The sequence below is a fragment of the Penicillium alfredii genome (assembly GCF_028826965.1).
Source record: "Penicillium alfredii strain IBT 34128 chromosome Unknown utg000009l_segment0_segment0, whole genome shotgun sequence".
NCBI classification, from domain to species: Eukaryota; Fungi; Ascomycota; class Eurotiomycetes; order Eurotiales; family Aspergillaceae; genus Penicillium; species Penicillium alfredii.
In genome coordinates this window covers 3,621,049-3,648,421 of record NW_026622706.1, presented here as the reverse complement: position 1 = coordinate 3,648,421, position 27,373 = coordinate 3,621,049, and the positions used below count along the sequence as shown (strand labels likewise).

General features: G+C 52.8%; 10 protein-coding genes across 10 annotated transcripts; 4 read left to right on the top strand and 6 right to left on the bottom strand.

Annotated features, from left to right (window-relative positions):
• Positions 1 to 356: 356 nt before the first annotated feature.
• On the bottom strand, positions 357 to 2,115 carry NUU61_007289 (uncharacterized protein; the record flags this gene model as incomplete). Its single annotated transcript, XM_056657814.1, has 2 exons — positions 357 to 1,322; positions 1,576 to 2,115. 2 exons carry the CDS (start codon positions 2,113 to 2,115, stop codon positions 357 to 359), a joined length of 1,506 nt encoding a protein of 501 aa, XP_056510614.1.
• Positions 2,116 to 2,397: 282 nt separating this feature from the next.
• On the bottom strand, positions 2,398 to 2,922 carry NUU61_007288 (uncharacterized protein; the record flags this gene model as incomplete). Its single annotated transcript, XM_056657813.1, has 1 exon — positions 2,398 to 2,922. The coding sequence occupies one exon, from the start codon at positions 2,920 to 2,922 to the stop codon at positions 2,398 to 2,400; it is 525 nt and encodes a 174-aa protein (XP_056510613.1).
• Positions 2,923 to 2,931: 9 nt separating this feature from the next.
• Positions 2,932 to 3,999, bottom strand: NUU61_007287 (putative MFS maltose permease; the record flags this gene model as incomplete). The annotated part of the gene is made up of 1 exon (XM_056657812.1): positions 2,932 to 3,999. One exon carries the CDS (start codon positions 3,997 to 3,999, stop codon positions 2,932 to 2,934), a length of 1,068 nt encoding a protein of 355 aa, XP_056510612.1.
• Positions 4,000 to 4,397: 398 nt separating this feature from the next.
• NUU61_007286 (alpha-glucosidase) lies at positions 4,398 to 6,186 on the top strand (the record flags this gene model as incomplete). The annotated part of the gene is made up of 2 exons (XM_056657811.1): positions 4,398 to 4,860; positions 4,928 to 6,186. The coding sequence occupies 2 exons, from the start codon at positions 4,398 to 4,400 to the stop codon at positions 6,184 to 6,186; spliced, it is 1,722 nt and encodes a 573-aa protein (XP_056510611.1).
• Positions 6,187 to 6,472: 286 nt separating this feature from the next.
• catA (catalase catA) lies at positions 6,473 to 8,901 on the top strand (the record flags this gene model as incomplete). Its single annotated transcript, XM_056657810.1, has 3 exons — positions 6,473 to 6,706; positions 6,807 to 7,119; positions 7,196 to 8,901. 3 exons carry the CDS (start codon positions 6,473 to 6,475, stop codon positions 8,899 to 8,901), a joined length of 2,253 nt encoding a protein of 750 aa, XP_056510610.1.
• Positions 8,902 to 9,393: 492 nt separating this feature from the next.
• On the bottom strand, positions 9,394 to 13,935 carry NUU61_007284 (DNA-directed RNA polymerase I subunit RPA34; the record flags this gene model as incomplete). The annotated part of the gene is made up of 2 exons (XM_056657809.1): positions 9,394 to 10,322; positions 10,395 to 13,935. The coding sequence occupies 2 exons, from the start codon at positions 13,933 to 13,935 to the stop codon at positions 9,394 to 9,396; spliced, it is 4,470 nt and encodes a 1,489-aa protein (XP_056510609.1).
• Positions 13,936 to 18,996: 5,061 nt separating this feature from the next.
• NUU61_007283 (putative iron-sulfur cluster-binding protein) lies at positions 18,997 to 20,583 on the bottom strand (the record flags this gene model as incomplete). The annotated part of the gene is made up of 5 exons (XM_056657808.1): positions 18,997 to 19,067; positions 19,139 to 19,302; positions 19,363 to 19,744; positions 19,790 to 20,267; positions 20,332 to 20,583. The coding sequence occupies 5 exons, from the start codon at positions 20,581 to 20,583 to the stop codon at positions 18,997 to 18,999; spliced, it is 1,347 nt and encodes a 448-aa protein (XP_056510608.1).
• A 414-nt stretch (positions 20,584 to 20,997) lies between these two features.
• On the bottom strand, positions 20,998 to 22,204 carry NUU61_007282 (aromatic ring-hydroxylating oxygenase subunit alpha; the record flags this gene model as incomplete). The annotated part of the gene is made up of 5 exons (XM_056657807.1): positions 20,998 to 21,122; positions 21,189 to 21,604; positions 21,665 to 21,846; positions 21,899 to 22,051; positions 22,118 to 22,204. The coding sequence occupies 5 exons, from the start codon at positions 22,202 to 22,204 to the stop codon at positions 20,998 to 21,000; spliced, it is 963 nt and encodes a 320-aa protein (XP_056510607.1).
• Positions 22,205 to 22,917: 713 nt separating this feature from the next.
• NUU61_007281 (GTPase-activating protein GYP7) lies at positions 22,918 to 25,580 on the top strand (the record flags this gene model as incomplete). Its single annotated transcript, XM_056657806.1, has 5 exons — positions 22,918 to 23,055; positions 23,108 to 24,467; positions 24,521 to 24,783; positions 24,835 to 25,153; positions 25,222 to 25,580. 5 exons carry the CDS (start codon positions 22,918 to 22,920, stop codon positions 25,578 to 25,580), a joined length of 2,439 nt encoding a protein of 812 aa, XP_056510606.1.
• A 723-nt stretch (positions 25,581 to 26,303) lies between these two features.
• Positions 26,304 to 27,331, top strand: NUU61_007280 (acetate uptake transporter family protein; the record flags this gene model as incomplete). Its single annotated transcript, XM_056657805.1, has 3 exons — positions 26,304 to 26,638; positions 26,734 to 26,908; positions 27,011 to 27,331. 3 exons carry the CDS (start codon positions 26,304 to 26,306, stop codon positions 27,329 to 27,331), a joined length of 831 nt encoding a protein of 276 aa, XP_056510605.1.
• Positions 27,332 to 27,373: the final 42 nt, after the last annotated feature.

The window sequence follows — 27,373 nt, the reverse complement described above, 5'->3', positions numbered from 1 at the left end:
GCTGTGGATAACCTGTGTGACATGTTTTTGCGGTGCAGAGAATTTTTTTCCTTTCTGACAAGAATTGAGCTCAATGCGTTCGGAGAGACAGTCAATGGTAAGAGGGGAAATCAACTTGTTATCATATCATATCATATCATAGATCTAGCGACCCAGGCTAACATCTTCAAAGCCTTTGCGCCAGTGGAAGAGATATGTCAGGAGGAGGGGGTCGAGCTTTGCTTCAAGGACGGCTGGTCTAATAATCGAGTTGGAAGCCTCCAAAAGATGAGAAACTCTGGACAGAACAGAGCATATAGGCTCGCTCCGTGAAAGGTCTTGGACTGAGGTCTGGGTCAGATCCGGGCTAAAAGTTATCAGGAGAAATAGCTGGAGTACTGAAGGAACACCTCGTCGATCTCGGGCGTCTTATCGCCAATACGACTCATTTCTGCATAGTTGAAATTACCCAATGCGCTGTCATCTGGCCTAATTCCAGGACTCATGTTTGCCTGATCTGGTTCAGTAGTACATCCAGGGCCGGCCATCATCGAGGTAGATGAATCCATCCTTCTAGAATCCGGAACAAGGGGCCCGGGCTGCAGATTGAGATGTACCGTAATGGACTCCATCATCGAAGGAAGGGTCTGGCTCATTTTTGTCAATAACAGCGGCAGGAACCGCGGCCGTCCACCCGGTAGGTCGTGGATGAGGGTGAAGAAATGCTTCAGGTAGTCTTGGGGGCCAAGCTTAGAGCCCGAGGACCGGAGTCCCGCTGCAGATAGACAAGCCATTACATCAATCAATGTACAGGTAACCTCGAAGATCTTTTCAATCTGAGTTTTTGTTAGCGAGGGTGCATTTTCCAGCAGACTAGGAAAAGAAATGCATACAAGGCCGATCCCATGTGTTTCCATACTTTGTCGGGATAGCTTCCACGTCGCGAGGCAGAGATCCTGTGTAATCAGGAGCGGATAGCGAAAGTCCATGCATCCGTGGGTGGGTTTAGTTGAGAGGAACCCCGCGGTTGTAGAGAGCTGCCAGATCATGATGCGGAGCCATTGCTGGGACACGCGCAGATCGGCCATGAGTACATCGGGAAGGTCAAGATCTGGTGGGACGGCGGCTTGGATACGTTGCTCGAGCTGGACCAGTGCCTCCATTGAGCACGAGGCATGGTTCCGTTCCATTGACTTAGGAAGGTCTCGTCGAAGGGGCGGTAGAGGTCGACCAGACAGCGAAATCCGAGGGTAGCTGCATCGGTAGAGAGACCATCGTCTAATGGGGGGCTTTCGGGTGTGATTTGTAGTGTAATCGGTCTGTGACGTCGGATCGCATGGGCTCTGAGCGTTGTTAGTGTATAGACTCGCTATGCGAATCATTTGCAATATACATACCTTTCCGAAACCAAAAGCAGCCAAAACAAGTTACATGCTAGAGAAGGATCCTCGCCTGTTTGTGGCGTGGATTCGCTATCCAGAACACTGGCTGTGTACAGGGTCGTGGCCTCCCGCAAAAAATAATAGGCATGGCGCTGGTTCCCAGTCCAATGTGGCAGCGATATATCAGAAAGGCAACAATAATACTTTCCCTGACGGAACCAGTGAGTGGATCAAGATGCCTTCGAGCCTCGGTTGCTTCTTCGACCAGCGCTTGCTTTTCGACCGGCTGGTCACCATGCACGGACGCACAGAACCCAGTTTGGCGTATGACAAACGCGCAGAATGCGGCGACTATGCAATACGCATGCAGCGAGTCATTGGTCTGCTCGACTTGTTTCTTGAAGCTGTCGGTATGCAGGATGGGTACTGTGCCTCGCATCCGCGCGAAAAAGTACTCGGAGCATGCGCGAATGAGCTCTGGGTTCACCAGACCCGGCGCCCTAGTGAAATGACATCTTCCTGGGAAGCTAGCCGCCTCTGGAGATTTCGCAACTTGCAGAGCGTCGCTAGATGGTGAAATTCCAGAGATATTTGGAGGCTGGATGCATTCATTCGGTGTTTCCTTGGCTCTCAATTCATGGAGGATGTTGGCGGTTTTGCCCTGGCGGCCCTTTTTCTGTCGCTGCAACAGCGAGCGACACGCCACATTGGCTGATCGACACACCGCATTTGACCTTGCGCCGGCGACAGGCATCGCACGCCTGTTTGACGGGCGATTCGGGCATTGGAGAGAGGATCTGGGGATGCGGGTGAACGGAGCCAGGATGTGTGGAGACCCCGCAAAGCCCTCGCCGACATTGCCCCGAAGGCCGTCTAATCACCTACCAGGCACTTGGAATTTATATTTCGATCATAGGCAAGGCTTTTACTCTTAGTCCAACTGGACGTTTGCTTGCTGATGTTGTATTTACTTCATTGCTACTTAGAGAATACACACTAGAACATACAAAATAACACCGAGCCCTATGCTGCCCACTCAGTCCTTGTCGACATGGTCCTCACGCACCTCCGTCACCTCGCCCTCATACGGGTCAACCGAAGTTGTCGCAAACTTGCGCGCTGACACACCCCGCTCAAACAGCAGATCAAGCTCCCCATAAGTCCGCCCCTTGGGCTCGGGCAGACGGAAAAACGCCCAGATCAAACTCACAAGACATGTACCAGCCCAGAAGAATGCACTACGGGCGCCCCAGTTCCACGCAACGGAGCTCAGCTGGTAGTTGGTCAGCACGTTAACAACAATGTTGCTGACATTGTACAGAGCGCGGGCAAGCACAATGGTCTTGGCTTTGAGCCGGGTCGAAGAGAGCTCCGAGACCAATGAGTATGTGACCGGACCGACGGTGATGTCGTAGCAAAAGGTAAAGATAATCAACATCACGCCGATAGCCCATTTTGCAGCGCTGTTGGCGCCCGGTGCGAAGGATAACGAACCCGTGACGATCAACAGCACGAAGAGACTGGCGAGGCCACAAACGTGGATGGTGCGACGGCCTGCCATTGACATCAATCACCATGACCCCAGTGTGCCCACAATACCGAGGCCATATTGCCCCAGGGACATATTGAAAGAGTCCACCGTGGGCAGGCCAGCCTGGACGCAGAAGTAGGCGAAATACCCCATGAGGTTCTGCCCGCACAGAGTCTGTACCAGCCAGACAACACATACGACTTCAGTTCGGCGAAGATTCGTTCCTCGGAAACAGTCGCAGTAGCTCGTACCGCTGGAGAGAGACTTTTCGAGCTCATTGGTGTGCTGGATCATGGCGAGGGTTTCGTCCGGGTTGAAGCTTGGGTCGTCGGACGAGGTGAGTCGCTGTAGAGCGCGGCGCGCTGCTTGCAGGTTGCCCTGACGGACATGCCACCAGGGCGACTCAGGTGCAAAGGCACACCCGATCAAGATAGGCACAGGCCATGCCCACTGCACGCCAAAGGGAATACGATAAGCCCATTCGTCGTCGCGTGAAATGGACCCTCGGTTGACGCCAACGGCTACAAACTGGCCAAATACCCAGCACATATTGATGAACGTCGTTAAATAAGGGCGCAGCACGACAGGACACACCTCCGAGGCGTAGGCGGCTGGTAGGGTTTGAAAGATGCCCCATGGGATGCCTGCAAGGATCTCGGCTGCCAGTAACATTTGAATATTCACAGCGAAGAAGAACAGGAAGATCACTGCCGTGATTGTGACCAGGGCCCCCATCATGGTTCGTCGGTATCCCAGGCGCTCGGATATCAGACCGTTTAGCAGTAGACCAAGGATTTCACCGCAGCGTGCGCCGTTGGACAGACCGGACTGCCAGGAGGCTGGCACCACCCATTTGCTCGAGGAGGTTTGGACGCCGAATTTCTTGTTGAACGCCGGCGAGGCATACATGGAGCTCAGCAGCGCCAGATCGTATCCCTCCATGATGAGAGTGGATGACAATAAGACAGACCAACCCACGGCTTTCGGGTACAGTTTCAACGCCTGCCACAGAGTCATGGAGTGTTCCTTCTTGGCTCCCTGCTTGCCTTCCACCAGGGGAGGTGGTTTGCCCTGAGGAGGGTCGGCATGATCGATAGAAGGCGTCATGGTGAATAGAGAATGCAAATATGCTGCAGATTCAGAGATTCAGAGATTCAGATATTGTCAGAACCTGTGGTCCTGAAGAATGCGAGAAAACCTCATGCCACAATTGAGACGGGGCAACACGATTTATATCCTTGCTCCCCCAGCATTCGGAGAGACAGAGTGCCTGCATTGCGGATCTGGGGAACCCCACGCTCGAAGCCAAAACATGCCAAGGTATGGAGAGACGCACGGCGAATCACCGTTGACGTCGGTGACAAGTCGGAGGCAACGCGGAGGCAAGCCGGAGGGCTCGGGTGTCGGGGGCTCGGCGGAGACCAGGGCGTATATTGCATGAGAACGAGCAACGTATAAGATGAACATAAAAGTCGCATACAGAAGATGTTTACAATCACGTCGCTATGGCCACCAACAACTGGTGGAAAGAAGCCACCGTCTACCAGGTTTACCCGGCGTCTTTCTACGACTCCAACGGCGATGGCTGGGGCGATATTCCCGGCGTTGTCGCCAAAATCCCTTATTTACATTCGCTGGGAGTCGACGTCGTCTGGCTGTCTCCGATGTATGACTCGCCTATGCATGACATGGGTTATGATGTCTCCGACTATGAAAACGTGCTACCAGCCTATGGAACTGTGCAGGATGTCGAGAGATTAGTCGCTGCCTGTCACCAGCGCGGCATGAAGCTCATCTTGGATCTGGTCGTCAACCACACCAGCGACCAGCATGACTGGTTCCAAGAGAGCCGGCGCAGCAAGGACAGCGACAAGCGAGACTGGTATTTCTGGCGGCCGCCACGCTATGACAAAGACGGGAATCGTATCCCTCCGAGCAACTATCGGGGCTATTTTGCTGGAAGTACTTGTGAGTCTTGTGTTTCCTTAGTGTTGACGTTCATTTTGTCAGAGCTAATGCGCAGATCGCCTGACAGGGACATGGGATGAACACACCCAGGAATACTACCTGCATCTATATGCCAAAGAGCAGCCCGACCTCAACTGGGACCATCAGCCCGCACGCGAAGCCATCTACAACAGCGCGGTGCGCTTCTGGCTTGACAAGGGCGTCGACGGGTTCCGCGTCGACACCGTCAACAAGTACAGCAAGCACACCGATTTCCCCGACGCGCCCATCACAGACCCAAAGAGCGAAATGAAACCCGCCATCCAAATGTGGTGTAACGGTCCGCGCATCCACGAGTTTTTGCGCGAGATGTACGACCAGGCACTAGCACCCTACGGAGATATCATGACCGTCGGCGAGCTGGCCAACACGCCAGACCCAAAACAGGTACTGGGGTATGTGGGCGCGTCTGCCAAAGAGCTCAGTATGGTCTTCCACCTGGATATTGGACATATCGGCATGGGCCCGAGCCTGGAGGACAAGTACATCTTTCATCCGTGGAAGCTGACGCAGATGAAATCCATCGTGGAGAAATGGCAGTCCTTCGTTGAAGGGACGGATGGCTGGACAACGGCGTTTTGCGAAAACCACGATAACGGTCGCTCTGTGTCTCGGTTTGCGTCGGATGCGCCTGAGTTCCGGGAACGTTCGGCCAAGATGCTGGCTCTCATGATGGTCGCCCTGACAGGGACGCTGTTCCTCTACCAGGGCCAAGAGATTGGTATGATCAATGCTCCCCACAACTGGCCTATTGACGAGTACCGCGATATCGAGGGCCAAGGATACTACCGGGAGGCCGAGCGGCGGAGTGCCAGTGGCGTGGACACTACTCGCAAGGACCGTCTCATGGATGGTCTTCGTATCTTAGCGCGGGACCATTCCCGGCTGCCCATGCAATGGAATGGCTCGCCGCATGCTGGGTTCACGACGGGCACGCCGTGGATGCGCGCTCATGACTTATACCCGGAGATCAATGTGCAGAAGCAGCAGAATCACCCAACGAGCGTGCTCTCGTTTTGGAAGGATGTGCTACGTCTCAGAAAGGAATACCGGGAGCTGTTCATCCACGGGGCTTTCGAAGTGGTGGACTACGGCAACCAAGATACTTTTTGTTTTATCAAGTCGAGGGACGGTAACAGAGCACTGGTGGCTTTGAACTTTACGAGAGAATCCCAGCCATTTACTCAAGTGAAGAATGTTGCCAATATGAAGATGCTGATCAGCAATTGCAAAGAACCAGTCTTGGAGACATTGCAGCCCTTCGAAGGAAGAATCTATGTGAGTTGAGGGAACTGAATATCGACAGTCTGCCTACATCTGACTGCCCTATATTCAATATATTTCAATTAGTAGCATCATGATTTAGGGCAAGCCGTACCATGTCAGCGTGACGTCCACCCCGTCATATTGACGTCCCATGTTGATATCCGGGAGAGCAATGCCAATACTGAATAACAGGAATAGAAAACCAGACATAAAAGAAACCAACCAGAGAAGCACCATTTCCAATATCCTCATCTCATAATTGACCCCCCAACATAGCATCTTCCGTCATACTCATAGACAAATCAACATGGCCTCCGTGATCGCAGGCGGCCTCCACAAAGTCCAAGAGGCCATCCAGCGAGCCACCTCAAAAGAAAAGAAAGTCGTCGACCTGGAGCGCGACACAGCCAACATCCACACCAAGCAGCCTCTCACCACGGACCACGGCGTGCGCGTCGAGAACACAGACCAATGGCTGCGAATCGTGGATGACAAGCACACGGGGCCTTCACTTCTGGAGGATCAAATTGCTCGAGAGAAGGTAGGACACAGACTGCCTACTTTGGAGGGAAAACCCTATTATCTCTTCTATTGATGTTCCTTTTTTGCTTATACTCAAGCTCTAATCAAATCTAATCTAGATCACCCGCTTCGACCACGAACGCATCCCCGAACGCGTCGTTCATGCCCGCGGAACCGGCGCATTCGGGAACTTCAAATTGCACAAGAGTCTTGATGATCTCACGTATGCGGGTGTCTTGACTGACACTGCAAGGAACACGCCGGTCTTTGTGCGCTTTTCCACGGTGCAGGGTAGTCGAGGCAGCGCGGATACGGTGCGCGATGTGCGCGGCTTCGCGGTCAAGTTCTATACGGACGAGGGGATCTGGGATTTGGTGGGGAATAATATCCCGGTGTTTTTTATTCAGGATGCGGTGAAGTTTCCTGATTTTGGTATGTTCAACCCCTTCCCTTTTTGACATGCAATTTGCGCATGGCAACCTTGCCCTAACACATCCATCTACTATAGTGCATGCCGTCAAACCAGAACCGCACAACGAAGTGCCCCAGGCCCAGACGGCTCACAACAACTTCTGGGACTTCGTCTACCTACACCCCGAAGCAACGCACATGTTCATGTGGGCCATGTCCGATCGCGCCATCCCACGCTCATTCCGAATGATGCAGGGATTCGGCGTCAACGCCTTCGTGCTAGTAAACAAGGCCGGCAAGCGACATTTCGTCAAATTCCACTGGATCCCGCATCTGGGCGTCCACTCACTCGTCTGGGACGAGAACCTCAAGCTGGCAGGCCAAGACCCAGACTTCCATCGCAAAGACCTAATGGAAGCCATCGACAACAAGATCTACCCGAAATGGGACTTCGCCATCCAAGTCATCCCAGAAGAGCAGCAGGACAGTTTCGAGTTCGACGTGCTCGACGCAACAAAGATCTGGCCTGAGGATCTAGTCCCGCTGCGAGTCATCGGCGAACTGGAACTCAACCGCAACGTTGACGAGTTCTTCCCGCAAACGGAACAGGTCGCGTTTTGCACGAGCCATCTCGTGCCCGGCATCGACTTCTCCGATGACCCACTGCTGCAGGGCCGCAATTTCTCGTACTTCGATACGCAGATTAGTCGGCTGGGTGTGAACTGGGAGGAACTGCCCATCAATCGGCCCGTGTGCCCGGTCCTAAACCACAATCGCGACGGGCGTATGCGCCACCGCATAACACAGGGGACGGTGAACTACTGGCCGAACCGGTTCGGAGCGAACGCACCGACATCATTTGAATCCGAGGGCGGTGGGTTCCAAACCGCAGCAGGGACAAGAGTCGGCGGCACGAAGCAGAGGACGTTGAGCGCCAAATTCGGCGACCATCTCAGCCAGGCTCAGCTCTTCTATAACTCGCTGTCCGCTCACGAGCAGCTGCATGTACGCAAGGCGTTGGGCTTCGAACTCGACCACTGCGATGACCCGGCTGTCTACGAGCGCGTGGCCGGCCACCGTCTCGCCGAGATCGATCTGCCGCTGGCGCAGGCAGTCGCCGGGCTCGTAGGCGCGCCCGTCCCGGACCGGGCACTGCGCGCGAACGCGGGCCGGCGGGCGCCGCACCTCTCGCAGACGGAGTTTATGCCCGCGACCGGCACGATCGCCAGCCGGCGCGTGGCTCTTCTGATCGGCGACGGATTCGACCCCGTCGCCTTTGCCGGGGTCCGGGCTGCCGTCAAGGCTGCAGGCGCTCTGCCGGTTGTCGTTGGGACGCGGCGCTCGCGGATCTACGCTGAGGGCGAAACACCGTCTGCGTCTGCGGCGGCTGGCAGTGGCATCGTTCCCGACCACCAGCTCGACGGCGTGCGATCGACGCTGTTCGATGCGACGTTCATCCCTGGCGGCGCGCATGTCAAGACGCTAGCGCAGAACGGCCAGATCCGGCACTGGATTGCCGAGACGTTTGGGCATCTTAAGGCGCTCGGGGCGACGGGGGAGGCTGGGGCGTTGGTGCAGGATGCGTTGGGCGCTGCGCCGGCCCTGCAGGTTGCAGCGGCGGAGCCGGTCGAGTGGTATGGGGTGGTGACGGCGGGGGGCATCCAGAAACCGGAGAATTTCCGGGAGACGGCTGCGATAGTGCGTGGGGCGAAGGACTTTGTCGGGATGTTTTTCTATCAGATTGCGCAGCATCGGAACTACCAGCGTGAGCTGGATGGGTTGGCGGTGGCGGTGGCTTTCTAATTCTAAAAGATACTTAAGAGTGATTCGGATGGTAGGTAGGTTTCTGGGAAAAGCAGATAGAATTAAAGAATGCAGTATTTCTCCCTAGATATGCTAACACAGCCACGCCGGCAGCGCAATGATCGTTGTATCATCACAGCACCGAGCTCAGCTCGGTATTGCTCTCACCCGCCGGGGATGGAAATGACATCAAACCGCCAAATGAATGCAACAATAAAGGTCTTGAGGTGCCGCGAGCCCGCTGGCGGGGTCTTCGCAGGCAACCCCAAGAACTGTACAAGAAATGAGAAGAAGGGGTGGGGGGTATATATAGATACCACACGGCGAGCGTGTGAGGAGACAAAAGTAGGAGATGTGTGAGACGATAAAATGACCAGAGATACCCAAACCCAGACAGAACAAGCGAAAAGAAAAAGAAAGAAGACATGAACATGGTCGCTGACAAGACAAACTTTCAAATAATTAAATGACTCGAGACAGGGTGTGACAGGCCTACGCCCATCGCCAGCCCGAGTCCTGCGAGCCCTGGCGCTTCATCACCGAGCTAAGCAAGCTGTTGCGCTTGCCCCGGGGAGCGAATGGGTTGCGGTTGCGGTCGGTCTTCTTGCGCTGACGCTGGAGCAGATGCACAGCGGCGGGGACGTCGAGGCCTTCGCCGGTGTCGGTGATCTTGAGCGCCCACTTGGCATCGTCCTCGTGGAAGCCGAGCTCATTGACAATCATGTCAATGGCGCGGTCGACGGGGTCGAGCACCTGGGGCTGCAGAGGCGGCGGGGCGATGGCAGGCGGCGGGCTTCGCGCAGGTGGGATGGTGATTGGGGATTCAGCGCGCGGAGGGGGAGGAGTGCGGTTGGGAGTAGGGGTGCGGTTGGGGGTTCGGGGAGCAGGGCTCGCGGTGGAGTTGGAGGAACGGTCGATCATAAGAGCGGGCACCGGAGGGACAGGTGGGGGCGGTTCCTGGTCGGTCCCATCGAGGTTGTGCAGGATAGTGCTGTACTCGGACATGGGACGTTCTTCGGCAAAAGTGCGGCCCCCTTGAGGGCTGTCGCCGCTGTCGCCGCCGTCGCCGCCGTTGTTGTTCCGCATACGACGGACACGGAGCTCGAGAGCGAATGCCGCTTGGCGCTCACGGTTCTCACGCAGAGCTTCATTGTCGGGAGACTGAACGCCCATGTCGCGCTGCAGCAGATCGAGAGGGGAGTTGGACTGGAGCGACAGGGTGCGCTCCTGAAGTTCGTAGGCACGCGAAACGGCCTCCTTCAGGAACGAAGATCGGCTCGTCTCGGTTTCCGTGGCCTCCCATTTGGTGAGACCAATCGACTTGGCCTTGTGGAAGGTGGCGGTGGTAGTGTCGGCAGGGCAGAGGGGCTGAGAGTCAAGACGGCGGAGAGACCAAGCGTGAGGACATAAGAAGTCCATTCCTCTGGAAGTGAATTATTCGTTAGCAGGGTCATTCTCCAGGTTATTCTCCAATCGCGAGGATGTTTTCTTACCAAGCACCGTCTCCTCCCGAACCGTGTCGCCCTCCGGAGCATCTTTGCCGTCGAAGATGCCGACCTTGCGAGCGTCAATGCACTTGCCGTGCAGAGGCTGCAGCAACACTCCCAAACAAGTCCAGATCTCAGTCATGTCGTACATCTGCTTCTGAGAAAGTCCGCCAGTGTTCCCGCGACCGAATCCCTCGGGCGGCTCGAACAAGACATTGGTCATGCCAAAAGGCTCCGTCATAGTCGAAGACGCTCCATAGAGGCTCTTGGCCATCACGCCGCCCTTCAGCCAGTCCATCTGGCCCACAATATCCGTCTCGCGGCCCTTGCCGCTGCCGAAGATCCGGCAGAATGTCCAGATACGCCAGAAGGCGTCATCGACTTCCTCAGCACGCACGCTGTCCACTCCCGCCAGGCCACGCACGGTGTCCCGACGCAAGAAGGGAGCACAGCGGGCAAGAACCAGCGACTTGAGCTGGGCGAGTGTGTAGATGTCCTGGGCGTATCTCCGGAGGTAGAGGGTCGGTGTGTACTCGGGAACCTGGGAGTCAGGGTCCAACAGAAGCTGCCATTCGGTGGTCCAGGGAGGACTCATCTCGCGCAGCTCCCAGGCGGGCGGCGACATCTTGAAGAGTGTGTTCTTGATCATGGGCAGCTCGCGGGCCTTGAAGACAGTGTAGAAACGTTTGTTGACAATAGCGAAGTTGAACAGATCGTCGAGCGAGTCAATGCTCTCCATCATTGCTACAACCACTCGCTCCGGCATCTTGACCGGGAAAACGAATGGGCGCGAGGCCTTTCCTACCGATCGCGGGACCTCGACCGGCCGCGCAGACAGGACCACCGATGGCGATGGCGGCGTGGCGGCCAGCTCAAAGATCTGGGCGGGGAGCTCGACGCTGCTTGCCTGAGCTGTGGAGACCAAGGCGTGATCTTGTCGCATCTTGTTCACCGAAACCAAAATCTTCTCATCCTCCGGGGGGGTGTGGCTGCGACTGGCGGGAGCTAGGTCCGCGGGATCGATGCTTCGTTCTGAGTCGGACCTTGTGGGGTGCGTGGGGCTGCCCGACTTCGAGCGGACGACCCCCTGGCTTGAGGCTGGGCGGCTGTCGAACGGGTTCCTGAAGCCCAAGTCGTGGGTTTGCAGCCGGGGCAATTGCAGAAGCAGATCGTCCCGTTTGTTAAACAAGGGCGCGTTCAACTCGAGGTTCGGGTCGGAGTGGGTTTGGTGGTGCGAAAGACGTCGAGAGATGTCGGTCGGGTCGATGTGCGAGGATGCCTTGCGCTCGGCGACGAGTGGGTCCAGCGAGGCCTCGGAACGCGAGCTCAGCACGCTGGCCCGACGCATATCCTGTGGTGGCAGCTGGCTCGGCTTGCGACTGAACGTGGGCATGGCCAGCATGAACGACTTCTTGGCCTTTTGCTTGTCCTTCCGAGCCTTTTCCTCGTCCCTCTTGGCCTTCTCCTCGTCTTTTTTGGCCTTCTCCTCGTCCTTTCGGGCTTTCTCTTCGGCTGCCTTGGCTTTCATGGCCTCCTTTTCTTTGGCCTCTTCCTTGGCTTTGGACTCCTTGGCCTTGGAAGCTTGACGCTCCTTGTCTTTTGGCTCGTCCTTCACTTTGCTGGCCTGTCGAGTCTTTTCTTTGGAAGTGTCCTTAACCTTGATAGACTTGTCCTTAGCCTCTTTTTCCTTCCCATCCTCCTTGGGCTTGCTCGTTTTGCGGCTCTTCTCTTTGGTCGGAGTCTCGCTGGTTGACTTGAGCTGCCGGTCTTTCGCCGCGTCCTGGGGTGGCTTCGTCTTGCTGAGCTTGCGATCCTTGTCCTTTTTCACCATCGACTTGGAGGCCTCCAGAGTCGGGTTGTTGACTGGTCTGGAGTGGGGCTTGGTCGATGGGGGCATGGGCGCCGGGCGCGTAGCGACCAAATCGCCGCCGTTGTTTCGGCTGATCTGGAGTGGGCCATCGAGGATGAGGAGAGTTCGTTGCGGGCCGCTTCCATCTTGTGCCAAGCCCGCGAGAGCATCCTCCAACTCCTCGGCGGCCTGAGACAACGTCGGAACGTGGCGAAGTCGCTGGCCTCCCGCTTGCAGATGGTCCGACCACTCGGGGCGGCGGCCTCGACGCTGGCGGGCCTCCGAGTCCGATCGGTGGGTATTTGACGAGAGGCCCGACTGGCTTCGCTGGATTGCAGCCGGGGATGGCCGCAACGAGGTCTGCGAGTCATTCCCATGCATTGGTGACAGGAACTGTGAGTTTTTCCGGCTCACTGCCGAATATTGGGAGCCCCGGCGCTGCACGGCCAAGGAGTGTGATGAGCCAGATCGTATTGAGAGCGCCCCCGTCGGTGGGGAGTCGGTGCGGCGAACACTTAACGGACTGGGCTCGGCGGGGGGTTCCAAGGGCAAGGGTTTGTTTTTCAAGTCATTCATGGAGAATTTCGAGGCAACCGAGTTCGCACGGGGCGGGAACGCTCCGTTGAGCGAAGGCGGCGACAAGCCCATGTCGGAAGGAGCTATTGAGGGACGTGGTGACAAGCTCACGTCGGAAGTAGCTATTGAAGGACGTGGTGACAAGCCCACATCTGATGAGGGTTTTGATGGATGTGGTGACAGGCCCATATCCGCAAGGGCTCTGGAGGGGTGTGGTGACAAGCCCACGTCGGACATGGCTCGCGGGGCGATGGATGCGGCATCATCGAAGACGCCGGCGGCCACGGGCGACACAATCGAATATGCATCAGCAGATTTGTATGCACGACCTTCACCCACAAACTCCGTTCCAATGCTGGTCACCGAGCTGCGACGGCTGTAGCAGGACGATGCACAGTCAAAGACCTCATCGGAGCCTGAGGAAGAACCCGTCTTTTGACCCAACGCTCCCTCCAAGACCCCTCGCAGGGCACCACGCAGGGCACCCTCATCGTCCTCCAAGTCCTCGACGGCATCCGCCGAGTTCTTGTAGAGAATATTGACCCGCTCCTCGAGCTCGGACTCAAAGGGCGTGGGGCTTGCAGGCTTCATATTTTGATCGCCGTTGCCCTGGGCCACTACGGGGAATTGCGAGGAGAGTTCTGGAAAAAAGCGGGCCAGGGCACTGCCTGAACGTACAGGCGGTCGACCATCGGATAAAGGCGAGATATCGCCATCGCCCTCGCCATCCTCGTCCGAGTCCGAGTCCGGGGGCGAGTCCAGGTGAATGATGGTGCGCAGCGACTCCTGCGGGGAGACCGGTCGCCGCTCCACGGTCGGAGCCAGGGTGTTCTTTGGGTGCATGGGCCGGGGTTGGGTTCGTGTCTTTGACATATCCTTTGCTCTTAGGGTCTCGGTGGGTTCGGGCGTGGCGGCGGGTGAGGACCGGGGGGTGGACTCGCTCGGCATTGTCTCGACAGGCCACGAGATACTTCCCCGGATGGCAGTCACTTCGGGTTCGCTCTTTTTCGAGGGTTTAAACGTGCTCTCTTTGAGCTTCAACGGGGCTGGACGATGCGACTCTTTCTTTTGATTCGAGGAATTCCGAGTTCGAAAATGCGGAATTGAGAGCGACGAAACCATATCTAAGATCCACGGATGGCTCGTCTAGCGTCGGATCATTGTGCTTCTTTTTCCCTTTCTTTTCGTGCTGGTTTCTTTGTCTGCGTCAGTTGGCCCTGACCGAGATCTCCCCGATAGGCCCCTCGGGGAGCCTAACAACACGTACCGACGATTCAAAGCCGGCGTTCTTTCACACAAGCGTCTTTTGTAGAACAAAGACACTTCTCGACTTCTCAACTTGTCGACTTCTCAACGGACACGCAGCTAAGAAAGAGGGAAAGGAAGAAGAAGAGGGAAAGACGTCGCAGGATTAATTATTTTCGTCTTAGGGGCGGTAATACGGTAAGCTCGATATCGCGATTTCAGGCCCCCGAAAATAAGCAGCTGGGAGAAGCGGTGGGTCAGTTTTACAGTATATCGCAAGGATAGTACTGGGGCCAAAAACACTCGAAATACCTGATCGAGTAAGTCGCGCAATCCTGCGAGGATTTGGTGGTCCTCGTATATTTACTTGTTATAATCGGGGTAGGTTTATATCTTTATTTGCTTTCTTTTGTTGCCTTCTGTTGCCTTGTCCTGTTTGCCTCGTAGATCTTCGGAAAGGCGCAGTGTGCTGAACATTTTTGTTTCTTTTTTTTTTGTTTTTCCCTGAGATCGTCATGGGGAGTTACTCTGCCAGGTAGGGATCTACTTCAACACGAACCCATACCCCCATACACACCCCCCTTCGAGTATGATTGATTTCACTGCGCCACGAGGGAGTGAAAGAAAAATAGCCTTGCTCCCACCCCTGCCAGTGATCATGCTGGTCTAACGCCCCATGCAAAGGAACATGGAACGACTCACATTCCTCGTTACTGCCGGGTTATATCCCTGGGTGATATAGTGAATCACATAATAATATTGAATGAATATTACCCGGGAGAAGCGCCGAGACCCTCGAGGCGTCGAGGCCTTCACCCTGATCGGACCCGGGTATATGCAGATTGGCCCTGTCTCTCTCTTTTTTTTTTTTTTTTTTTTACATGTCTAGTTAATGTACGGCCCTTCCCAACCTGCATCGCGGGGAAATATACGCGGTAAGTGGACCCTCCAACCCTGCCCAGGTGCTATTGACAACAGTATGTAACTATACCGCGTCCTGCATACATACCAAGGCTGTCACGTCGGGTCCAGCCTGCGATCCTTCGAGTATCATGCGAGCAAAACACCAGAAAGGGCGATCAAAGAAAAAAGAAAGAAAGAAAGAAGAAGAAAAAGAAGATTCCGCATTAACTTCCATAACATCAATAATGCATTCATCGTTGCTTTTGCTTTATTATTTTATTTGTTTATTTGTGAGATGATTCAAGCGGCCCCCAACCGGGGCCACCTGGGCACAATCCACCCATTGCCACATGGCAAGGCCGAAGCTTCAGAAAGAGACAGACAGAGCATTGGTATTTTATTTCGAGTCAGGCTCGGAACGGAGGTATAAACATGCCCGTGCCATAATACACATCAGAAAGATGTCAGAGCACACATAATCAAGGGAAAGTAGGAAGCCGATGGATGGCTAGTAAGGCGGAAATCCCATAGTTTCGGGGAGCCGTCATCAAATCACTTGGTGTTACTCGTCTCCACTCGATAATTAAGTGATAATGTACGCCGGCGTTGAATATTGTCCTTGGGGCAACTCGTGCGACTTTGGATATTTGTATACACTTTCTAAATACAACAAAGTCAAGAACTCACTAATTTTACCTTTTTCCTTCTTTCCATACAGTATGTAATACCCTGAATCAACGCCCAGCTGCATCTCGGGCCCAACTGTACGCCAACGGGGCTAAGAGGATGGGGGCGGAGAGGGCCAAAACAATCTGGGGGCGGAATTGCTGCGACACGTAACGCTTTTCTTCCTTTCTTCCTTTAATCTCTGACCTTACTCTATTATACATACATAGATATATATATGTAATATCATTGTACTTTCTTAGGATGGATTATTCGATCGGTTCCGTTTGGGTCCGTGTCGAGCACCCGCGTTTCCGGTCAATCATTGTTCTCGATCGTACAGATCATCATACAGCCCTAATCATACTGTACGTCTAGAGATCGGAGGATTCCTTCCAAGCTTATCCATATAGATGTAGAATAATGTGCCATGCTGGATCCTGTCCACTCCGGGGCAATTCCTGTAACCCTCTGACTCGGAAATAATGCCTCGTGGGATTTATAATCTTATGATCAGGGCATCCACACGCCGTCGTCAGAGCCCCGGAGAACCCCAACAGGCTGCCTCGCAGAGACGAATTGCTTCAACAATAACATAGTGAACCCTTATCCCAAGTTTTAACATCAACAACACCAAAGAACGTAGAATATAAAATAGAACAAATAGGATAGACTCTATACTATACAACATTCTAACATTATCTATATAACATCTTGTCTGTTATGTATCCATGATTACTGTAACTAGGTCAGTTGGGGGCTCGCCCCGATCCCCATCGCCCTGTTCGCAACCCATGGATTGACCCGTTTGTCGATCGGGGACCCGGGTTGGCGTTTTCCATGGGGCTTTGCAAGACTTTTTTTTTTTTTTCTCGCGTGGCATTCATGCAGATCTCACTGGCAATCGTGTCTCGCCCCTTCTGCCGCCCCCCTTTTGTGCAGGAGCATTGACATCACTGCATGCTATCTCGATGCTTTGATGCCCTCGAGGATTATTGGATTATTTCATCGTGCATATACTATCTTATACCATGTTTCACTGTGGGCATCCATAGATATCGATGGATACTGCCTCAGACAAAACAAATACACATATACAGAATCAATATCAACACATTGTAATAGTCCCTGCAGAAGAAGAACATGCCTCGAACCGATCATCACGAACCATTCAACAATGACAGACCATAAATAGAACAGAACAACCTACCTGTAATTAAATGATTTCCCTCCCTTTTTTTTTACTGGGACGCTAACTACCGTATCACTGATATACAGTAGTAACACAGCGTGTATTATGATTATGATTATTATTGGGGCTCTTTCGATCGGAAATGCAGAGTTTGTTTCCCCCCCTTTTCTCCCATCGAGAGAGTCAGTGCACCGCCCGACTAATCCACAATAGGGGAATGTACCCCATCCATGCGATATTATGCCGCATGCCGATCGCGTTGCTAATTATAGTATCCCACGTTTTGAGGTGCTAAACACGGAGATTTTCACCTTTTCTTCACGGGTTCTCAAGAATGCGGCTAATGGATACTCTGCACGGACTAAATGGACGAGAGGCTTGGTTTGGTTGGATACTTGTCCGTCTTAGTTTGAGTTTTATTTTTATCTGATTCTAGTTTATTTTTTATTTCTGTAGACTTTATCGTGGGGACGTGGACGTTCGGTGGTGGCTCGGTTAGTGGAATGTCTATTGATAGTAGCCAACTATTCTACATCGCGAATGGTGTGATGATTCCTGAAGAATGATTACTTTGCAGTAGTACTAACTACTTGCGTTGCTTATGTGGAATGAAACTTGAGAAGAGGACGGTGTCAATAATAGTGGGAATATATATATAGATATATATAATATCTTGACCTTGTCGATGACCACAAGGGAAGTCGAATGCATATCCTATTCTCCAGCCTTAAACATTTAAGTGGTTGTTCATAGCAGGAACTTCAAGCAGATTTAGATGTAACACAAATGAAACCAGGCTAATCCGGACACCCATGAAACCTTGTATACCCCGAGATTGTACCCACTGAGTCATCTGAATATAATATCCATGGATAAACTGTCATGACAGTATAAGCCCACCTGAATGCACGAGCAAGGCTAAACCTGGACTGAGACAGGCCATGTGGCCGGTTGAAATCAAGTCTCGAAAAGTTCAAGTTGCCCGAGGATTGGATGCGTCGAGAAGTATAGAAGTGTGGCATATGATCATATGCCAGTACATGTCTATCGACCGTTCTCTTTCCATTGAATCGCCGTGAGCTAACCAAACTATTAACCGATCAAAAAAAATATTTCGTATTGCATTGAGCAGATATACAAGCAATCACCACATCTCCTCCCACTCACGACACTCCTCATCAATCTCCGCCTTCCCAGAAAACAAATCCGCCTCAGCAGGCGCCACAAGCCGCGTGCGATGAACCACCTTTCAGAACATAAACATCACGACCCAGAACGCCAGCCCGAAATACGAGGTAACAAAGTCCTCGCTGGTAAACAGTTTGAAAACCGAGGACCCGTTAAAGAGTGCAGTAGTGCACCCAACCAGCACGGCCAGGATGGCCGCATAAGGCTGGAACGGGGATGCCTAAGGGACGAACGCGTCTACTGGGTAGTGGCGAGCCACGGGGATACATATGGGGTGACCATGGCGCAGATACCGAGTTTCACTCAATTCAGGACGTGAATATCTACATGAACAAGCGTCTCGAGCTACACAATGACTCAACCCCTCGTCTGATGCCACTTGGATCTTTGTCGACGAAATATCATCCTGAAGGATGTCGATGCCTCTTTCTGTCTTGTGGACTGGGCCTTTTCGGGTCTCTATCCTCACTTCTTAGAATTCGCGATGATTTCCTGTGTTTCCGTACGATGCACTATTTACGCCGCCACTCTTGCAAGAGATGGAGAAGGTCATGGATCTTACCGACGAAGAAAAGAGACTTACGCGGCTGATCCACTATGTTCGCTTTGCACATCTGAGATAACTCTTGTAAGAAACCCCCATTTGCCTTTGATATCTGCTCTCGCAAACTAAATCGCCCAGTAGTGGAGAGATGTCGTTTGACTTGAGGGCGTTCGTGGAAGAAACTACGAAAGAAAGTGAACCAAAGAAACCTGTGCAGCTCTACAGATCCACATATTTTTAATGTAATTCTGGATATGAGCATTGATTTTGGATATTGAACGGTTCCACAACTTGGACTCAGTCATCAATCGGGGTTCTTTAGAATAAACTAAGTCCGAATAGCTTCATTTATCTGGGCTACGTGCATATCACTAGGATATGTTGAGCGCTTGTATCAACGAAAGAAAGCTCGAAGAATAAGTGCGTCTGTTTAATTCAGGTCAATCTACCACTCGAGTCCTGTCGATGAAGTCCCATTTCCATTTGAGCCACTGGCACAGTCCAACTCCTTGCATACTATATCACTATGAGTATACTAGAACAGCGAAACAATAGATAAAGTAAAAGAAAAAAGAGTGAGAACTTACACTGCTCGGCCTGCTGGAAGAGAGAGCTTCCCTTAGGCTGGCGCATAGCCGGACGCACCTGTGCGCCCTGAGTCTTTTCCAATTTGGCGTGTTGTTGGAGCCGGGTCAAGATTTGATGCGAAGTACTTTGAGTACTCCAATCCAACTCTGATGTCGCCTGAGGTCTATATTTGGAGCAAAGGGTTAGGCACTTGCAGTACTGCCAGTGATGAATTCCATCTCACCCCGGATTTTGCATAATTGCCTGAAATTCAAGTTCGAGGTTGCGAATCAGCTCTTTGAACACCTCTTCCACGAGATGAGATAGTGTTTCTTTATTGGAATTGGCTCCAGGAGTTCTTGTGAATAGGTCATATCGAACGTGAGTCCGCGTCTCGGATGCCGGAAGGAAGGTGAACGACATCCATAGTCCTGCGTTGTCAAAAGAGTACAATAGAGTACTTGGGAACAAGGAGCATTCTGCTCGATCGCTTGCCTGCGTGAATATTCGAGCAATCCTGGTTGTCAGAGAAGGTACCAATGTTTCAAAGACTCGATGCTCCAGCTGTGTAGTGAGATGCTCGCAGCGACGGGCGCCCACTTTGACACAATAATATATCAGCCACCCTATAACCAAAATCACACCAACTTAAATGAAGAGGGATTGCTGACACCACATTTTCCAATTGAACTCCCCAGGCAGCGTTTGTCCAGCAATCCATCCCGAATGCGATTCCACATCTGCAACGCGTGCAAACCCATCCAAGGCCAGCTCAACCGAGCCCTCAAAAGGAGTCGGCTCACCAGCCACCAGGTTAACAAAGACCCAGCCCTGGTCCGTGATGTGCGCATGGATCTCAAACAGTCCATTTTGTGCTTTATCGAACCCGGGCACGCCGTCAAACTGGGGCGCCTTGACAAGCTGCCCGCGGGTATCATAGCTCCAGCCATGGTACCGACAACCGAGCACCGTGGAAGTCCCAGTCTCTTTTCTTGTGATGGTGTATGCGCGATGTCTGCAGACATTGTGGAATGCGCGGATTTGGTCGTCTTTGCCTCGGATCAGAAATATCGGGAACCCGGCGACGTCGAAGGATTGGTAGGCGCCAGCTTTGGAAAATTGGCCGCTGTGGGCAAGGTATATCCAAGTCTGTGATGGATGTTAGGGATATTTGCAAATCAAATAGTCTCCATGGTATGGGTTTCGTTGTTACTTGACTGAAGAGAGCGCGTCGCTCTAGATCGAAGACTTCGTGGCCTGTCCACCATCCGTTTGGGATTTCGGGTTCCTTTGATACTGCCACGCTAGGGTTTGAGTCCTCCTTGGTTAATGCCGGGTATGTTGGTTTGTATGGCTGCTTGTTCGAGATATGGGGCCATGCATGACGGAAGAAGAAGATGGCCGTTACCAAGGCCACGAGCATCGAGCCTGGAGACGCCAAGATATAAGCATCGACAAAGTCCATGATTGGATAGCAGATTGTAAATAAACAGAAATAAACAAATAGAAAGAAAGTCAAGAAGTCAAGCTCATTCAAACCCAAGTCTCACCCACTAAATTGACAGGACCATTTAGTCTGATATACTGCAGGCCGAGAGGCCCAAGTGTCTCTTCTCCACATTATACACTTCACCAGGCATTACCAGATCGAGTTGTAATTTCCTGTCGATGGGTGGCATGCGGGCTACACTTCGTCCCACGCATGCTTGGATATCGGTTTTCAATGACTGGCTCCAGGGAACGATCTTCCTGCGCAGTTGATATGCATCTACTACTAAGTCTGACTTGACTCCATGCTCATAACAGCAAAAGTCCCATTACACGGCCCAGATCTACACGAGTGACTTGCTATACATTTCCGTGACTAACGATCTACCTCCTATGCCGCCATCTGCACTAGCGACGGGGCGGTTTGTTTCTCCACTCCAGGCTCCTCGCTATTCTTTGCAGTTCGGTCTACGGCGTGCTGTTCGCAGACCATGTCGAAGACCCGTCTCTGGTAGTCTAGAGGATACTAAAGGTGAGCTAGCCATGTCGATAGAAAGACGTAGAGCCAGACGCAGCACTTACACGAAACACCATTCTCCTTGTCGGGATTCAAAATCCCCTCGTGGTAGACCCCCTTGGCCAGGTTATCCTGGGCTTTCTCGCATAGCTCAAAATCCTCCATGGCGACCTGACGCACAAACTTGAAGTACTCCTCGAATTTGTCGCCAGACGCCAGGTGGTAGTAGTCGAATTCCATGCGCGTGACATGCGGGTCGGCGGTGGGACATACACGGAAAGAAGACATGCCGCCGCCATAGACATTCAGGGTACAATTGGGGAAGAAGTATAAAAACAGGCCGTCGTCGGGCTTCTTGGGGTCGGCAATATGCTGGGAGAAGTTGTGCTTGTTGCGCACGGTGTAGAAGGTTGGCGGATAATAAATCGAGAAGGATGGGTGAGTGTACTGGCAGTGCAGACACTCTTGATATCCATCCACCCTGAAGAAATGGTGAGTATTTGTAAGAAGATTGAAGATGGGGTAGCATTGGTTTTCTTACATGGTCTTCCAGTTGAATCGGCCTTCGTACTGAATGCTGCGTCGGTATGGTAGTTGGGTAAAATCAACCCTGGCCAACAGCTCCTCGAGCTCTGGGAAGAATTCATGGAAACTGGGGGCGTCGTTGGAGATGGTCGAGAAGAGCAGGCCGGTTGGAGTGACATGGCTGCGTAACTCTTTGCCCTGGATGTCATCAGCGAGATGCACAGCCATATTCCGCGCAGGTCTTGCATACTGTCTTCCTACAGACCACGTTCAGTTCCTCGGGCTCAGGATTCAGAGCATTGCCCCCAGTGCGAACGGCAGAGATGGGCTGCTGCCCTATTTCATAGTTGACGTGTTCGCCCACGACCTGAAACCTGGTCACTGGGCCCAGAAGGTACCAAGACTAGAAAGGAAATTAGTATTTTATTTTCTTTCGATTTGTTTATAAAACAAAAAGATTGGAAAATACTTTCAAAAAGACTGCCCGTCGCTCCATCTGATAGAGCGGCTCATTGCAGTACCAGGATGCTGGCAGAGTACGCGCGAGTTCAGTCATGATGATAGCGTTCGTCGATATCGATGGTTGGAGTTGGTGACTATGTCAGTCATTCAGGAGCATTTTTATATCGTGGTCAGAAGTGTCTAGCTGTACGGGAAAAGAGTTGCCAGCATATTGTTTCCCGAACGAGTTATCGAATCCCGTCTCTTGATGTCACGCTAATGCGAGAGATTCGACACTCGGAAGTACGGCATATTGCAGATATGCTGGAGAGTAGCTGGTGTGGCTTGTGGAATTTTTGATCGCAGAGAATGCTGGGAGAGTTGGGAAAACTACCAAAAGGCGAGGTGCGGGAGATATTTCCATCTCCCCAGCTGATGCTATAGCCCATGAATTTCCACCCCAGAAGCAACACTGAGAGCCATAAGGTGTTATATAGTACCGAATCCATCGATAAACAGGAATTTTGACAAAAAGCAGGATTGCTACTGAGATGTTCCGCCGTCCATTGGTTGCTGCCTGGGGGGCGGAAGATGGCCACACAAGAGGCAACACGCAGAAAGACAGAAAGTGGAAACGTGGGAAGAAGAGGAAGATCACCAAGCAAAGAGACACGAGCATCAAAAGACAGAAAGAACAGAAAAGGAAGAGAAGGAGAGAAGAAGAGACATCAGATCGCTCAGAGAGGGGCCTTATCTTATCGCCTGCCATTACGTCTTCCTCGTCTCCCTCCACTTCATCCTCAACTTCCTCTCATTTGGCCCTGAATCATGGTCAAATACACCCCGCCTTCATCGCCCTCGCCGACCGCTTCTTTCTACGATGTGAGCGACGATGAGGGCGACTACAACACCATCGCCCGCGCTGCCTCCGGGAGAGGCGTGAAGCTGCTGTTCTCCAAAAGCAAGGTGGGACTCCCTCTCCGCCGGCAAATGCCGTAGCTAAATGTGAACCCAACAGGTCTATGTCCATCCAACGGCCTCTGCCAAAGATAATATCCCGGGTTTCATCGCCCTCATTCAGCAGAAGCCCCCGTCAAACCCGTCTGCCCCGCCCGGCCAATCCGATACCTCCTCTTACCTGCTCGCTTGGGTCCCGGAATCCTCCTTGGGCGATGCCTATAGCACCTATGTGAAGGTCGATCTGGCCGAAGGCTCATCTCCACCGCGCCAGAAGTATTTAGTCCCGCCGCTTCCGACAACCACTACTCACCATGACCCCATCGGCCTCTATGCGTTTGCGGTTCCGCTCTCGGAAATATACTCGGTGCTCGTGCGGCCCCCGAGCATCGGGTGGTGGTTTGGGAGTCTTGTGATTAACACGCGGGTGGGCGATAGTTTCCCGGCTTTGTTCTTCCACGACACCGAGTGCGAGTCAACCATCCTGCAGAAGAAGAAAAGAGCCAAGGAAAACTTCGACCCGTTTGACAGCGACGGGAGCCTCTTCTGGGGTGGCGACGAGGTGATACGCTGGCTGCGGAGATACGTCGATGTGCAGCGCTCTACAATGGATCGGAAGGTGTACTTAATCAACCCATCTGCTGAGGATCAGCTGTCGTTTGGACGGCCTGTGAGTAGTGGGGATGGATCGCTTCCAGACCAAGCGCAGCCGCAGGCGGCTGCTGCTGGCCCCAGTGGACAGCGTGATGCCAGCATGGACCCGTTCATGAAGACTCTCAAGGAAACTCGGTGGAAGGTGCTCGAGCAGCTCAGCAAAATCACGACTTTTACCCGGCGAACCGCCAATGAGATCGCCGACAACCCACGAATCCCGCCCCAGGTGCGGCGTTTGATGAAGAATCCTGAGATCCAGACACTGCAGGATGAGTTTGACAGCGCCCGCCTCTACCTGGCGCGGTGGGCCATGAATATCGCTGAGCAGAGCGAGCGCGAGCGGAACCAGCGTATTTGGACGGCGCAGGATGTGTTGGAGATGGAAGACAGCTCCGTCGGCGAGTTTGAAATCCTCGAGCTCGAAACCGGAAACCTATCCCTTCAGGAGCGACGCCGTATCCTCACGCTGGAGGAGTGGCAAGGGTTCTTCGACCCGACGTCGGGCAGACTGCACATCACCGTGGAAGAAGTCAAAGAGCGGATATTCCATGGAGGACTGGATCCCAACGATGGTGCCCGCAAAGAAGCCTGGCTCTTCCTTCTCGGTGTCTATCCGTGGGACAGCAGCCATGAAGAGCGACAAGCGATCATGAACTCCAAACGCGACGAGTACATTCGGTTGAAGGCAGGCTGGTGGGAGCGAATGGTCGAAGGGAACTCTACAACAGAGGAATATGATAATTGGAAAGAGCAGCGAAACCGAATTGGTACGAATTGCATTCTACACTTGGAGATGGCATTTGCTAACTTACGGCTACAGAAAAGGATGTCCATCGCACTGATCGCACTATTCCGCTGTTTGCCGGCGAGGATATCCCCCACCCCGACCCCGATTCTCCGTTCGCCGATACGGGCACCAATGTGCATCTGGAGCAAATGAAAGACATGCTTTTGACGTACAACGAGTACAACCCGGATCTGGGCTATGTGCAAGGGATGAGCGACCTCCTGGCTCCAATCTATGCAGTCATGCAAGACGATGCCGTGGCTTTCTGGGGGTTTGTCGGGTTCATGGACCGAATGGTAGTTCTCTCAGACCACTATTTCAAAGCGTACTTGCTGATAAAATGACAGGAGCAAAACTTCCTCCGTGACCAATCTGGAATGCGCTCGCAGCTTCTGGCCCTGGATCATCTCGTCCAGCTCATGGATCCGCAGCTATATTTGCATCTGCAGTCTGCCGATAGCACCAACTTTTTCTTCTTCTTCCGCATGCTCCTGGTTTGGTACAAGCGCGAGTTTGACTGGCCAGATGTTTTGCGTCTCTGGGAAACGCTGTGGACCGACTACTTCTCCAGTAGCTTCCATTTGTTTATTGCACTCGCCATTCTCGAGAAACATCGGGATGTGATTATGGATCACTTGAAGCACTTTGACGAAGTTCTGAAGTACAGTGAGTGTCTTAGCATATCCAATATTTGTTTTGGTGCACGAGGATAATTGCTAACATATTTTTCTTAGTTAACGAGCTCTCTAATACCATGGACCTCGTCCCCATCCTCACTCGTGCCGAATCGCTTTTCCACCGATTCGAGCGTGCTGTTCAAGCTATCGATAAGAAGGACAATTTTCCTGCTGCTCCCACCGCACACCAGCGCAAACCCGTCGGTAATAATGACCAAGGCTCGGCTTCGAACCCTGACAAGGGTAAATCACCCCAGCGGAACGCTGTTGGATCCAGCAGCGGTGTCAATGTGGGCGCTTCTGGATCTTCATCGCTTGACAATGCCATAGCGGCCGATAAGCCCAAGGTGATTTCCCCGGAGTTGCGGGAGCTCCTCCGCAAGGATATCCCATGGAAACGCCAGCAGACGTCATGATCTGTAGATGGAATGACGGCTGGTACTGTGCGGAGACTGAAAGAATCTCCATTCTCATGGCTCGATCGCACGGCCTGATTGGGTTCGGCTCACGATTTATGAATTTGCTGTATATCATGTTTTGATTTCACTCTTCTTTCACTTTTTCTTTTTGCTTTCCTATTTTTATTCATGGCTATGAGGGAACTCATTGGAAGTGAAAGAGGTCTGGTCTTGGCGTTTCTGTCTGGCATTTTTCTCGTCTTCATGGAAGCATTCACGAAAATACAATACATTGCTCTCTTGTACTCATGTCCATAAATTGGCTTCTCGGCGCAGCGGACCCTATAAATGAGAAATGCCGATAGATGCTCCATTCCCCACAATATAGCCCTCTCGCCAAGACCATTGCTTGCCTCTATCCCCGCATTACCCCATGGTTTGTGGATCCGAATGGGAGAGCTGCGCCCGTAGATCATAACCTTAACGCCCCTTGTGCTCAATTTTCCTCAGTGCATGCCTCAATTTTTGATGCGCGGACGCAATCCCGTCCTGAACTGCCGGGCAAGTGCGGACCAGCGGAATGAATTCAATTCATTTCAGGAGCAATAACTATAGCAATAGACTATATAAAGACAAAGATCCTACAGAGAAGAAATTCCAAGTCTTACATTCTTTCCCTGTGAAAATACTATACATCAAGATCTACTATACTCACCAGAGTATACACATCTACCTACCACCATGTCCACCGACTCCAACAACAACAGCCCGCTCAGCAAAACAACCACCGCACACGCCGAAGACCTCGAACCAGGCCGCTACGGCCCCCTCGCGCACATCAACACCGCTGAAAGCCGCGTGCCCGCCTTTGGCGGCGAGTTCCAGCCGGGTTTGTACCGCTCGCCCAAGAACCGGCGTGTCGCCAACCCGGCGCCGCTGGGGCTGTGCGGGTTCGCGTTGACGACGTTCGTGCTGGGGTGTCTGGAGATGGGCGTCAAGGGGATCTCGAAGCCGAATATGATTGTTGGGCCGGCTTTGGCTTATGGGGGGCTTGTGCAGTTGCTTGCTGGGATGTGGTATGTTGTACAATCTTTTTATTACTTCTATTTTCACTCCACTCCCCGAGGTGGTGGTGGTGGTGGTGTTGCTGTTTCTCATAGAAATCCATCAGGGAAATGGCTGTGGGAAACACCTTCGGCGCAACGGTTCTCTCTTCCTATGGCGGGTTCTGGATGTCCACGGCTATGATCTTCATACCGGGCGGATTCAATATCATGCAGTCGCTAGTAGAAGCGGACAACGGGTCCCCGATCATGTTCTACAATGCGTTTGCGCTGTACTTGATGGTATGTTCTATTTCTTATTCCCTATTCTATTTTCTCTCTCTGATCATCCTTATATCCCCTACCTCTATTTGGAAATATCAAGCCAACTCTCTTCATTGTTAGGGCTGGTTCATCTTCACCACCCTCATCACCTTCTGCACCGTCAAATCCACTGTCGCCTTCTTCTCGCTCTTCTTCTTCGTCGACATCGCCCTGCTCCTCATCAGCCTGGCCTACTTCTACCCGAACGCCCAGGGCCTGCCGAACGAAGCCCTCCGCAAGGCGGGCGGCCTGTTCGCGCTGCTGGGCGCGTTCTTGGCTTGGTATAATGCCTTTGCGGGCATTGCTGATAACAGTAATAGCTTTTTTGTTCCGCCCGTGGTTCATTTCCCGTGGTCGGAGAAGAGACAGTCGGCGAGACGGGGGCCTGAGAGTGCTGTTTAGACGTTTATTCTTTTAGATATCCAGTGCCTGTCTATCAAGTTA